Genomic DNA, 13,449 nt, shown 5'->3' with positions numbered 1-13,449 from the left:
TGGGAAAGGGGTGTGTGAGAATGCGGGAAGAGTCTGGACAAAAATCGTGCACCTATGGATGAGGACAGTGGGGTGGGAACTGGGAGGAGGGGAGTTATGGGGGGGGGGAAGAGGAACAAATGTAATAATCTGAACAATAAAGATTTAATTATAAAAAAAATGAAATGCTGAGCAAAGAGAGAAGAGATTATTAAATTAAAAGGAGAAAAAAAGAGAAGGTAAAAGATTCATGATAGATTTAAACACTGTAAGGATAACAGGAAAGCTTGAAAAAGAAATACCATATTTTGGTGACTGCCATACAATTAAAGAGAAAGAAAAAAAGTTTTTGCCAACACTGAGCTACTAATACCCAAAGAGAAACAGCCTTTCAGCAGCCTCTTTAATATACAAACTCAGATGAGAATAAGTTCAAAATAAAAGATAAAAACAGTACACACATATATAATGTACCTATTAAAATGTTTATAGTATATAAAAATGCTTATGAAATTAATAAAGATACAAAAGTGAATACAGTATGACATGATATAAAATAAACTATAAAAAAGGATTAGAAGGAAACATACAAAAATTTTTATAGCTACTATCCTTGCGAAGTAAGACCATGGGCTATGTACTTTACTATATAAAACTTTAATAACTATATAAATATAAATGTTAAGTTTTGGAATGTGTTTTTGTATTTACATCTCAATTAATGGTGGGGTAAGGATATTAGTGGAGAGACCCTACTGTGTGGGGGCAGGTAACTAAGGTTCTACTTTTTTTTTTAAATATATTTTATTGATTTTTTACAGAGAGGAAGAGAGATAGTTAGAAACATTGATGAGAGAGAAACATCGATCAGCTGCCTCTTGCACATCTCCTACTGGGAATGTGCCCGCAACCAGGTACATGCCCTTGACCGGAATCGAACCCGGGACCTTTCAGTCCGCAGGCCGATGCTCTATCCACTGAGAAAAACGGTTTCGGCTTAAGGTTCTACTTTGAATTTTGCGACTAATTAGCTCTGTGACATTGGTCACATCATTTATCTTTGCTGAGTTTTGGTTTCATTGTTTATAAAATGAAGAACCCTGGGTACAGTGACCTCTTCAAGCTCTAACACTGATGCAGTTGTATTTACTCTGTTCATATATTCAAATTGAAGAGCTATTAAAATGCTAAATACCAAGTGGTATAATGAACATAAAATTAGAACTATGAATTTACTAATTATCTTGATGGGAGCCATAACTGCTCTAGTCATTTTATGAACTGAAATTTTTCATAAAGTCCATGGATCTTTCTCAGAACATAAATACTACTTAAAGAATGGCCAATATACATAACTATTATACTTAAAACTTAGGACTAAAATTTTTTAAACATTACCTTTAAAGGTCTTATTTGTTTTTTTACAAGTGATTTCATAAAATCATATTCTACTGAGAAGAGTACAATAGGCCTAAGTGTAGATAAGACACAGACCAAAAAGGGAAGACTTAACCCCTAAGCTTTATGTCGTTAGAACAAATCCTATTGCAATTTGCCAGAACTCTTAGAATATTGGCCCAGGATTTTTTCAGGCCACTGTGGCTAACTAACAAGATATTCAGTTCTCTGAATCACCCTACAGGGAAGGCGTAAGACTATTTTGAAATTTTTTATGCCAACTGCATATGAAAAGTACTGCTGCTCCGGGTAATCACATAGCTCCTCTCTGCTCTTGTCGCATTACATTCACTAAATATATGATTTTTAAAACACAACATTTCTCCTACTAATCACATTGATCTAAGAGCCTCATAATTCAAAACACTTTATAGAAACTGTAGAAAACATATTTTGTTGGAAGCCCAAATCCTGGGGTCAAAAACAGACTATCATTATAACATGTCTCTACGCCTGTTGCTCCTTGTCCTCTCTCACACTTGACTACACCCCACTAGAACTCACCTTATCCTTGCAAGGCCTTTGACAGTTTTGTGCTGCACACACGGCATTCTCATCATCAGATTCCTCTGCTCCTGACCAGTCATACTTTGAGGGGATGTCCAGCACTTTTCTTTCTCTCTTCTTCTCAGTATTCTCTTTCACAAGTTCAACTTTGGCTGCAGCAGCCTTCTCCTTCTTCTTCTTTCTCTCTTCTTCTTTTGCTAGTTTCTTGGCCAGTTTGTTTAGCTCCTTTGCTTTTTCTGCACTTAATTTTAATTTCTTCTTTTTAGGTTTATCCATTTTCTTTAACTCTTTGGACTTCTGTTTTCCTTCTCCAAAAAGTTGTTCTACCTTTTCTAGCTTCCGTTTCCTTTTCTTCTCTGAAGAGTCCTTTCCTTTTATTTTTAATGGTTTCTCCTCCATGCTGTCATCCTTCAAAAATATAAAATTAGAAACAATTTTTAAGCAAGACATTTAAAAACAGTTTTGTTCTCTTGTGTGAGGTATCTTGAAGTGTCAAATACATAGAGAAATGTATAACAGAGGTTACTGGGGGAGTCAGAAATGGGATTTATTGTTTAATGGGTACAGAGTTTCTGTTTGGGCTAATTTTAAAAGTTCTGGAAATAATGGTGATCATTGCACAACATTGTGAAGGTAATTAATACAACTGAATTGTATACTTAAAAAGTTAAAATGGTAAATTTTGTGTAGTGTACACTGTACTGCAATGAATATCCTAGATCAGTGGTTCTCAAACTTCCTAATGCCACGACCCTTTAATACAGTTCATGTTGTGGTGACCCCCACTTTCATTGTTACAAATTGAACATAATTAAAGAATAGTGATTAATCACAAAAACAATATGTAATTATATATGTTTTCCGATGGTCTTAGGCGACCCCTGTGAAAGGGTAGTTCGACCCCCAAAGGGGTCGTGACCCACAGGTTGAGAACCGCTGTCCTAGATATTTAAAAATCACTTTAAGAAGGCAAATGTAATATTCAATGAAGATAATCAATATTAAAAAATATGCCCTAACCGGTTTGGCTCAGTGGATAGAGCGTCGGCCTGGAGACTGAATGGTCCCAGGTTTGATTCCGGTCAAGGGCATGTACCTTGGTTGTGGGCACATCCCCAGTAGGAGGTGTGCAGGAGGCAGCTGATCGATGTTTCTCTCTCATCGATGTTTCTAACTCTCTATCCCTCTCCCTTCCTCTCTGTAAAAAATCAATAAAATATATTTTAAAAAAAATCATGGCAAGCCCTAAATAAAATATTTCACTTATTTTTAGCTTGCTAAGGGAAAAAAAACTCATTGTTAGCATCCTATATAATAAAAGCCTAATATGCAAATCGATCAAACAGAACAACTGGTGGAACAACCCGTCGCTATGATGCGCACTGAACACCTAGGGGGCAGATGCTCAATGCAGGAGCTGCCCCCAGCCCGCAGGCCCCAGGCCAGCCAAGCCCTGATCACAGGCCAGGCCTAGGGACCCTACCCGTGTTCAAATTTCATGCACTGGGCTTCTAGTATATTAACATAACCTGTAGCATCCATTTGAGATGAAATCATACACAGAAAGCTAAATGTACTAAATGTACATTAAATTACATAATAACTTTTTTGGTTTTCATTTACTACTACAATAGTTCTTCATTAATAAATTCTAGGTGGTTAAGAAGTTATTAGAAATGTTATCAAAACATACAAAATTGTATCATGATCTCAATACAAAAGGTATGTAGTGACTTTAGCAAGAGCTAGAAAATAGTTGATGTGACAAAGCAAAAAATATATCGTTTTTCTTTTCAACTTCCGAATATTGTTGCTATTATGTGCCAATGCAATAAATGTTAAAATTTTAATAGTAAAGGTATGTCTACTAACAGGAAGAACAAGGAGGGAGGTTGAAAAAAAATTGGAAATATTGATAATTACTTAGGAAATAACACTTGAGCTAAGAAGCATATGATTTCTTTCATATGTGGGATATAAACTCATAGACAGACAGACAACAGCATGGTGGTTACCAAAGGGAAGGGTTGTAAAGATAGGAGAGTAGTAAAGGATAAAGAATACAGAATTTTCCCACAAATTCAAGACTGGCAAATCTTTGATAAGAAACAAAAATCTTCAGAATCCAAAAAACAACAACCCATTGTATTATAAATGTCTAAGTCTATCACATTTTGACAAAATCTTTAACCTCTGAATACTTTATATTTCCTTACATATAAAATAAAAGGATTAGATGAGATAATGAATGTGAAGAAAGTGCTCTATAGACTGGGAAACATTATATTAGGCTACACCTGGGATCTGACTTCCAAACAAAATCAAACTAAATTATAATTATTAGCAAATTATAATATGTTAAGTGAATCTGTATCAACTATTGGTGACACTGTATACCATTCCATTACATGGAAACAAATAATGAAAAGATTATTAGAAATCAAATACCAGAGTTAGAAACCAGGTCCCTCTGTTTTTACTACATGTATGACCTTAGGCAAGTTTCCACCTCTTGGATCCTAAATTTCTTCACATACAGAAGGGCTAAATACTTGCTCTGTCTATCCTTTTGACTCTCCCTTTCAGGATTATGGTGAGGATCAAATGAGATCATGGATCTATAAACACTGAATATATTATAAACTGTTACGCAAGTATAATAGACAAATGTGGACTCTCCATCTCCACTTCTATACAACCATTTCATTAGAAACCTTCATTTAAAACAATAATTTTTTAATTTTTAACTAATTTTTGTTTCAATTACAGTTAATGTACAATATTAGTTTCAAGTGTAAAACCCAGCAATTAGACATTTATATAACTTATGAAGTGCTCACTCCAAAGTGATCATCTATCTGACACCATACAAAGTAATTATACTTTTTACTATATGCTCTATGCTGTACTTTATATCCCCATGGACTTTCTGTAACTACCAATTTATACTTCTTAATCACTTCACCCTTTTCACCCCCAAACCCATCCCATCTAACAACCACCAAAACATTCTCTGTATCTATGGGTCTGTTTCTGTTCTGCATGTTCATTTTTTTTGTTTTTTAGATTCCACATACAAGTGAAATCATATGGATTTGTCTTTCTCTGTCTGACTTATTTCACACAGCACAGCACCTTCTAGGTCCATCCATGTTGTTGCAAATGGCAAGATTTCATTCTTTATCTTTTTTTAATGGCTGAGTCATTTTCCACTATATATATGCACCACATCTTTATTCATTCATCTATTGATGGACACTTAGGTTGCTTCTATTATCTTGGCTACTGAAAATGCTGCAATTAAGATATGGATGCATGTCTTTTCAATTTAGTGTTTTGAGTTTCTTCAGATAAATACCCAGAAGTGAAATAGCTGGGTCCTACTTTGTTTCTATATAGTCTTTATTTTAGTCTATTTTATCTGATGAAAGTATTAATAAACCAGTTTTTATTTTCCTTTTCATTTCCACTGTCATGAAATATCCTTTTCCATCCCTCTACTTTCAGTCTATGTGTGTATGTGTCTTTTGATTTGAAGTGGGTCTCTTATAGACAGCATATGTATGGGTTTTCTTTTGTGATCCATTCAGCCACCATTTATCTTTTGATTGGAGCATTTAACCCATTTCCATTTAAAGTAATGGTTGATAAGTGGTTTTGTTGTTGTTGTTTAATATATTTTTATTGATTTTAGAGAGGAAGGGAGAGGGAGAGAGAGACAGAAACATCAATGATGAAAGAGAATCACTGACTGGCTGCCTGCTGTACACCCCCTACTGGGGATTGAGCCCACAACCTGAGCATGTGCCCCTGACTGAAATCGATCCCTGGACCCTTCAGTCCGCAGGCCAACGCTCTATCCACTGAGCCAAACCAGCTAGTGTGATAGATGTATGTATTGCCATTTTATTGTTCATATTTTTTGACCCTCCTCTTCCTTCTTCAAGAAGATCCTTTAACATTGCTTGTAATATTGATTTGGTGGTGATAAATTCCTTTAGCTTTTTTTTGTCTGAGAATCTCTTTGTATGTCTTTCAATTCTAAATGAGAGCCTTGTTGAGTAATCTTGGTTGCAGATCCTTGCTTTCCATTCCTTGGAATATAAGAAGCCAATTCTGGCCTGCAAAGTTTCTGTTGGGAAATCAGCTGACAATCTTATGGAAGCTCCCTTATAGGTAACTAACTGCTTTCCTCTTGCTGTTTTAATATTTTCTCTTTGTCTTTCATCTTTGGCATTTCAATTATGATGTGTCTTGGTATGGGTCTTTTTGGGTTCATCTTATTTGGGATGCTCTGTACTTCCTGGAGTTGTGTGTCTATTTCATTTACCAAGTTAAAGAAGTTTTCCATCATCACTTGAAGTTGTCCCAGAAGCTTCTTAATCTATTCTTTTTTTTTTCTTTTCTTTTTGCTGTTCTGATTGGCTAATTTTCTGCTTTCTTATCTTCCAAATCACTGATTTGATCCTATGCTTCATCTACTCTACTGCTGATTCCTTGTAATATATTCTTAATTTGTTATTGTAGTCTTCATTTCTAACTGGCTCTATTTTATGTTTCCTATCTTTGTTGAAGTTCTCACCAAGATCCTTGAGTATCCTTATAGCCAGTGTTTTGAACTGGTAAACTGCTTATCACATTTTGTTTAGTTCTTTTTCTGGAGTTCTGTTCTGTTATTTTATTTGAAACATATTTATTTTTCTCATTTTGACAGCCTCCCTGAGTTTGTTTCTATGTTTTAGGCAGAGCTACATCTCAGGTCTTGGTAGAGTGGCCTTATTTAGTTAGGTGTCCTGTAGGACCCAGTGGCAGACTCCCCAGTCACCCAAACTATGCACTCCAGATGTGCTCCCCATGTGGATTGTGTGCACCCTTCAATTGTAGTTGAGTCCTGATTGTTGTTGGCATGTCAATGGGAGGGATTTTCTCCCCAGGCCAACTGGTTGCAAGGACTTTCCACACCCACCATGGAGGACATGCTGTGCAGTGGTCGACCCCATGGAGTTGGACTCACTTAAGGAGGCTCTAATGCCTGCTGAGTCCACCCCTTGGGTGTGCTGCTCATGGAGGTGGTTGGATGGTACTTCAGCATGGTCTGAAGCTGTCCACTGGGTGCGCTGGCTTTGGGGCCTACTGGGAGGTGCAAGCCGAGGTCAACTACCATCTGTGTCCTGCCCAGGATGACCTGTCATGAGCTACAAAGCAATCTGCAGATGGCTGCTATGTGTGCTGGGCTTGAGGTGCCTAGAGCAGGCCAAGCTAAGGCTGGCAGCCTCAAACTAAGGCTGACTGCCACTAATGCCAAGCCTGGGGCCACTTATCAAGAGGTGTAAGACATGCCAAGGTCAGAAGCTCCTTGAGAGATTTTTTAAAAGTTGGTAGCATGAGCCAAGACATGGTATGTTTCTTTTTTTAACCACAATATTTTCCCCTACCTAACTTTTGGGCCTTTGATTAACAAGAGTCTGGTCTAAGAAAACTGTTCTAAGCTGGTGATTTTCAGTAACCCCCTTTCTTTTTAACAGAAATGGTTTATTTTCCCCAAAATTACATATCACATAAAATCTCAATAAAGAAAACCATAAAACAGAACTACTTTGATTTAATCAGAAAGTAGGAGAGCCAGAATACTACACACTAAGCCATCTTGCCTTGCCAGCATTTATGGTTCTTCCAAGGAACTTGAGCATTCTAAATAGTTTTACAATCACTGTTCTAGGAAGCTTTAAATCCATACCTCCATGATATGCAGGAATCTGTCTTCAGAGGGTGGGTGTGTGGCCTGCAAAATCCGCCATATGTGTTGAGTTTCATCTAGAGATACTTCCAGGAGATCTCCAATCATCATAAGTTCTTCCAGCTGGGCTTTAGCCCCAGGTGACAACTCCAACACTGGAGGTTCTAAACTTCGGGGCACCAAAGGGCTCTTCCGTGGCTGTTTCCTTGGGGTGCTAGAACCTTTCCAAAAATTTGTAAGACAAAATAAAAATTAAAACTATGAAAAACATGTAATGTTTCCAAAGTAAATAATTAGGGGAATGGTTCTTTCACCCCCAATAATTTAGACATTCTAATTGATTACATCAGTATTAAAGTGAAAATGAAATTAAAAACAAATATGGAACAAAAATATCTAGAATTCTAAAATGCACTCTAAAATATTGGTTGAGAGTACAAAATTGGTTCCTTATTGTTTATCCTGTGACTAAAGAAGGAGAATCTATAATAATAAAAGCACAATATGCTAATTAGACCGGACAGCCAAAGGACCTTCCAGACAACCTTCTGGACAAAGCCAGGACTATGAGGGCCGAGCCCCTTGCATGAATTTTGTGTAGCGGGCCCCCTAGTAGAAAAGAATCTCTTAACCCATGCTCTCTTCCTTTTAGAAGATACCAACAGATTAAGCATATACCTGCCTTACATAAGTAAGTGATTATTTTTCTAATGAACAGACAACAAACACAGCTGACCCTTGGACAGGCAGGTTTGAACTACACAGATCATGGCCCACTTATATATGAATAACTGGTCCACTTTTAAAGCAGATTTTAAAAATTGGTGTATAAGTGGACCTGTGCAGTTCAAATTCAAGGGTCAACTATTTTTTTGTTTTTGTTAATCTTCGGCCAAGGATATTTTATTATTGATTTTTAGAAAAAATGGAAGGGAGGGAAGAAGGGAGGCAGAGAGGAGAGGGGGTGGGGGGAGGGGGAAAAGGAGAGAAAAACATCAATGTGAGAGAGACATATCAATTGGTTGCCTCCCACATGTGCCCTGACCAGGGCCAGGGATTGAAACTGCAACTTAGGCACATGCCTTTGACTAGGAATCGAACCCATGATCCTTAGATGCACGGGCCAAGGCTCTACCACTGAGACACCCCACCCAGAGCAAGTCAACTGTATTTTTTTATCTGAAATTGGGAATCTGTGTATGCACAGGGCTGGCTTAAGTTATGTGCTAATTTTTGACTGCACAGTGAGTCAGTGCCCCTAACCCCTGCACTGTTCAAAGGTAAATTATAATATGCTGTCCCATAAAATTCTGAATTTTACTATGAAGAGATGAACACCTCCATTTTCCAGAGATGTATCCTAAAGCAATGTGACTTATTTTCACTGGGAAAAAAGTGAACATAACAGAGAAATTATATACAAAGAAAAGGAAAAACTTTCTAATAATTAAAGCTTTCCAAAACTAGAATGAATATTATTAAAAAGCAACAAGTTCCTTAAGAACTCATAATGAACAAAAACAAAAAAAGACTAAATGATTCCTTATCAGAGATTTTATAAAAATGAGAGATGGGACTAGATGGCCTCTAAAGTTCTTCTAATTAGAACTCAATAATTCTATGTAAGTTTTCAGGTTATCAACCTAATGACAGAAAATCCAAACAGGGACATTTTCAGAATCTAATAAAATTTCACGGCAAAGATTATGTATTTAAGAGGGATTCATAGTCTTGATTAATACAATGGTTTTTTTCTCTCTGGTTTCAGGCTAATCTTCTCCACACTGATTTAAAGGGTAATACCTTGAGAACAACTCTTAGAAGCAGAAGAATAAGCATGTTCTGCACAGAATGAAGGAGCTGTCCACATGTGAGTCACCACCTCCTCAGACTTGATGGGAATCTCTTCATCACAAAAAAGATTGGGTTCCAGACTACTGGAGGACTTCACACTGGCTGTGTCCTGAAGAAGAAACAAAGAAGGGTATTAAAAATTAGAACCACTTGTGGCTCTCAAAGCCTAAAATAATTAATATATATAATAATATTATATATTAATAAGCATTAATATATTAATATATTTATTACTTCACAGAAAATGTTTACAAAGCCCTGGTGTAGAGTCCTACCCCCAGCACCACAAAAATTATAAAAGATTGAGTTAGGAGAAAGATAAAAGCTTAAAGACTAATATAACACCTGATTCTCCTTGTAGGGTGCATAAGATTATCCTTAATTAAACAGGGTACTTACAAGGTTTTATAACAAGATTCTGGAAGACAATATCACTCATTGGTATTTAGGGATAGCAGTTCATTATCTTCTTCCCTATTCAAATAAATTCTAAAAAGTAACACATCTGTACTATAGCCTGACCATCTGTTGCTTTTTAGAATGGAATTGTCTTTTCTGACCTTAATTCTACTCATTTCATTGTAACTCAAGCAGGAAACTTTGTTAGGCTTTCAAAGTGGAAAGAATGGTGAACAGGAGGTAATGAAGGAAAATCATAAGCAGAACAAATTTAAAAAATTACTTCCCCAAGTGAAGTATGAAATGTGAAGAGGTACAATATCGACTTTGATAAGTTAAAGATAAATTGTTAGCCCTAGAGGAAACACTGGAAAAAAAAATAAATACAAAAATATAAAAAACCAATAAAAAGTAAAATAAAGGAGCAAAAGGGGGGGGGGGCTTAATAAAAAATAAATAGCAAGAACCCAGCCAGCATGGCTCAGTGGTTGAGGGTCACCCTATGAACCAGGAGGTCACAGTTCAATTCCCAGTCAGGGCACATGCCCAGGTTGCAAGCTCGATTCCCAGTGTGGGGCATGCAGGAGGCAGCCAATCAATGATTCTCTCTCATCATTGATGTTTTTTCTCTCCCACTTCCTTCCTCTCTGAAATCAATAAAAATATTTTAAATAAAAATAAATAGCAAGATGGCCAACTTAAACCCAACCATGTCAACAATTATATTAAATGTAAATAGACTAAACACCTCCAATGAGAAGACATATCATGTTACAAAAAAAACCCCACAAAAAACAAGACTCAACTATATATTTTAAGTTACATGTATATGCAGAATACAAACAAGAAAGGACCCTAATTACATGCCATCTCAAGAGACGCATTTTAATTATGTAGACACAGATAGGAGGAACCAAGATGGCAGCATAGGTAAATGCCGGTACCCATTGCATCCCACAACTATGTCAAAATTACAACTAAAATACAGAACAACCATCATTAAGAACTGCATTAAAGCTAGCTGAATGAAAGTCCTACAACTAGAGAAGTAAAAAAGAAAGCACGTTGAAACTGGTTAGGAGGGGTGAAGGCATGGATCGGGCTGGTCCAGCACCCATGTAGGCTGTTTTTATAATCCAGAGGGAGATCGTCCCTGCAGAGGCCCCGTGAGGAGCAAAGGGTCCCAGCTCCACACCAGACACCCCCCCACACACACTTCTGGTCCCAGAGCTGGGAAGAGAAGTACCCGTAAATTCAGGCTGTAAAAACCAGCAGGGATTGTGGCCGAGGGACACAAAGGCTGCCAGAGACTCAGGTGTTCCTCCTAAAGGGCCAGGCACAAACTTACTCGGACTCGATTCCTCTGAGCTCCAGTGCCAGGAGAAGTTAGGGGACCCAGGCACTTAAGGGGAAGAACTGAATTATCTGGCATCAGGGCAGGAATTCGGAAGCAGCTTGCTACCAGACGGAGATGCTCACAGGAGTCATTGTTCCTAGCCCAAGAACTCCCCTGTCCCAGGGCTGACTGGCAACCTTATGTGAGTCCCCATCAACCTGGAGTACACTGTTTGCTCTGCCCTGGTGATTCTCTGAGACCCTGCCCAATCCAATTTGCAGCCCCACCCAAGCTGTTTGCAGAAGCTTTTTGATAGGAATGGCTTATCCCAGCTCAGGCTTCAGACTTTGCTAAAAATCTCTCAAAAAAGCTGCAGCTGGTGTCAGCATGCCCTAAATCTATACTAATAAAAGATAATATGCTAATTAGACCAGACATCTTTCCAGACAAAGCCTCAGTGGCGGGGGCTGAGGCAGTTAGGGGCATTGAGGCTGGCAGGTGAGAGCAGTTAGGGGCAACCAGGCTGGCAGGGGAGGGCAGTTAGGGGTGATCCGGCCAACAGGCAGAGTGGTTATGGGCAACCAGGCAGGCAGGCGAGCGATTAGGAGCCAGCAGTCCCGGATTGCGAGAGGGACATCCCCCGAGGGTTCCATGATTGGAGAGGGTGCAGGCTGGGCCGAGGGGACCTCTCCCAACCCCATGCACGGATTTCGTGCAACAGGCCTCTAGTTTATCAATAAAAGGTCCAAGATCCAGCATCAGCCTGCCTTACTTCACAGCTGGGCCTCACCTGGGTATATCCAAATCCGATACAAATAGGAGAAATCTGCAGATCTCTCTGTAGCTTCTGCCAGGTGGCCCCAGGCAGTGGCTGATTTTGCACCTCCCTGGAGACCCTAGAGCCAGTGCACCTGGTCAACAGCTTCAGACCATATCAGATTACAACTCTTCACATCCATAAGTGACACACTGAAGAGGCAGACTCAGTGAGCACCAAAGCCCCACTGAAGCAAGTCCTGCGCCATAGGGGTGTTTCCTGCACAGCAGCTCTCTCACTGTAGTCACAGCTGGTCCTCACAGCCAATTGGCTTGGAGGTCAATTCCTCCCAGTGACACCAACAGCAATCAAGTCTCAACTACAACAAGACTGTGCACTCAGCCCACAAAGGACTGCAACTAGAGTGCCCAACTCAAGTGACTGGGGAGGCTGAGCAACTGGGCCCCTATAGGAAACCTACTACACAAGGCCACTTTACCAACTCCAGGAGACATAGCAGCTCTATCCAATACGTAGAAACAAACACGGGGAAGCAGCCAAGATGCAGAGACAAAGCAACTTGTCACAAATAAAAGAAATGAAAGAAAGCAAACCACAGTTATAAGGTTACTCAAGGATCTTCAAGAGACTTAGTGAGACTTTCAAGGATCTTAGTAATAGTGCCAAAGACATGGAAAAGGACCAGTCAGAAATTGAGCATACACTAACTGAAATAAAGAATAATTTACAGGGATTCAACAGAGGATTCCGAGAATCAAATCAATGATTTCGAATATGAGGAAGCAAAGAACACCCAATCAGAAGAACAAAAAGAAAAAATAATTAAAAATAAATAATAGACAAACATGGTAATTGACCATACCTTCGCTAAGCCTCCCATTAGCTAATCAGCGAGATATGCAAATTAACCGCCAACAAAGATGGCAGCTAATTTGCATACTGCAGGCAGGCTGGGACAGCACAAGCCGCCATCCAGGCCCCCGTGGGCGACCCCAGAAGCCGCTGGCCTGCCGTCCATGATCGGATCCGGTCCTGGGCCGTAGGCCGGCCCCTGAAGCCCCAGAAGCCGCCTGATATGGCAATAACTCTATCAGTAAGCACTCTGAAAGTCAGTGGCATAAATGCACCAATTAAAAGACAGATTATGAGGGTGAATCAAAAACAAAACCCACTTTAAATATAAAGACACATATAGATTAAAAGTAAATGAATTAAGCTGCAGCCTGTTTTGCTGAGTGGACAGAGCATTAGCCGTGGACTGAAGGTTCCCAGGTTCAATTCCAGTCAAGGGCATGGACCTCAGTTGCTGGCTTGATCCCCAGTCCCTATCAGAGCATGTGCAGGAGGGAACCAATCAATGTGTCTCTCCCTTTCCCTTCACTCTCTCTAAAATTCAATCAA

General features: G+C 39.0%; 1 protein-coding gene across 3 annotated transcripts in view; it reads right to left on the bottom strand.

Annotated features, from left to right (window-relative positions):
* Positions 1-13,449, bottom strand: part of KDM5A (lysine (K)-specific demethylase 5A) — a 103,587-nt gene that overhangs the window by 13,151 nt on the left and 76,987 nt on the right. For all 3 annotated transcript variants that reach the window (XM_006771306.2, XM_015568849.1, XM_015568850.1), the window contains 3 exons: positions 9,485-9,644; positions 7,682-7,902; positions 1,942-2,352 (listed from right to left, as the gene is read on the bottom strand). In XM_006771306.2, the coding sequence (XP_006771369.1) occupies positions 1,942-2,352; positions 7,682-7,902; positions 9,485-9,644 (792 nt within the window). The remainder of the gene's footprint in view (positions 1-1,941; positions 2,353-7,681; positions 7,903-9,484; positions 9,645-13,449) is intronic.

The sequence above is a fragment of the Myotis davidii genome, unplaced genomic scaffold (assembly GCF_000327345.1).
Source record: "Myotis davidii unplaced genomic scaffold, ASM32734v1 scaffold944, whole genome shotgun sequence".
Classification (NCBI taxonomy): Eukaryota; Metazoa; Chordata; class Mammalia; order Chiroptera; family Vespertilionidae; genus Myotis; species Myotis davidii.
This window is presented reverse-complemented; position numbering and strand designations above follow the sequence as displayed.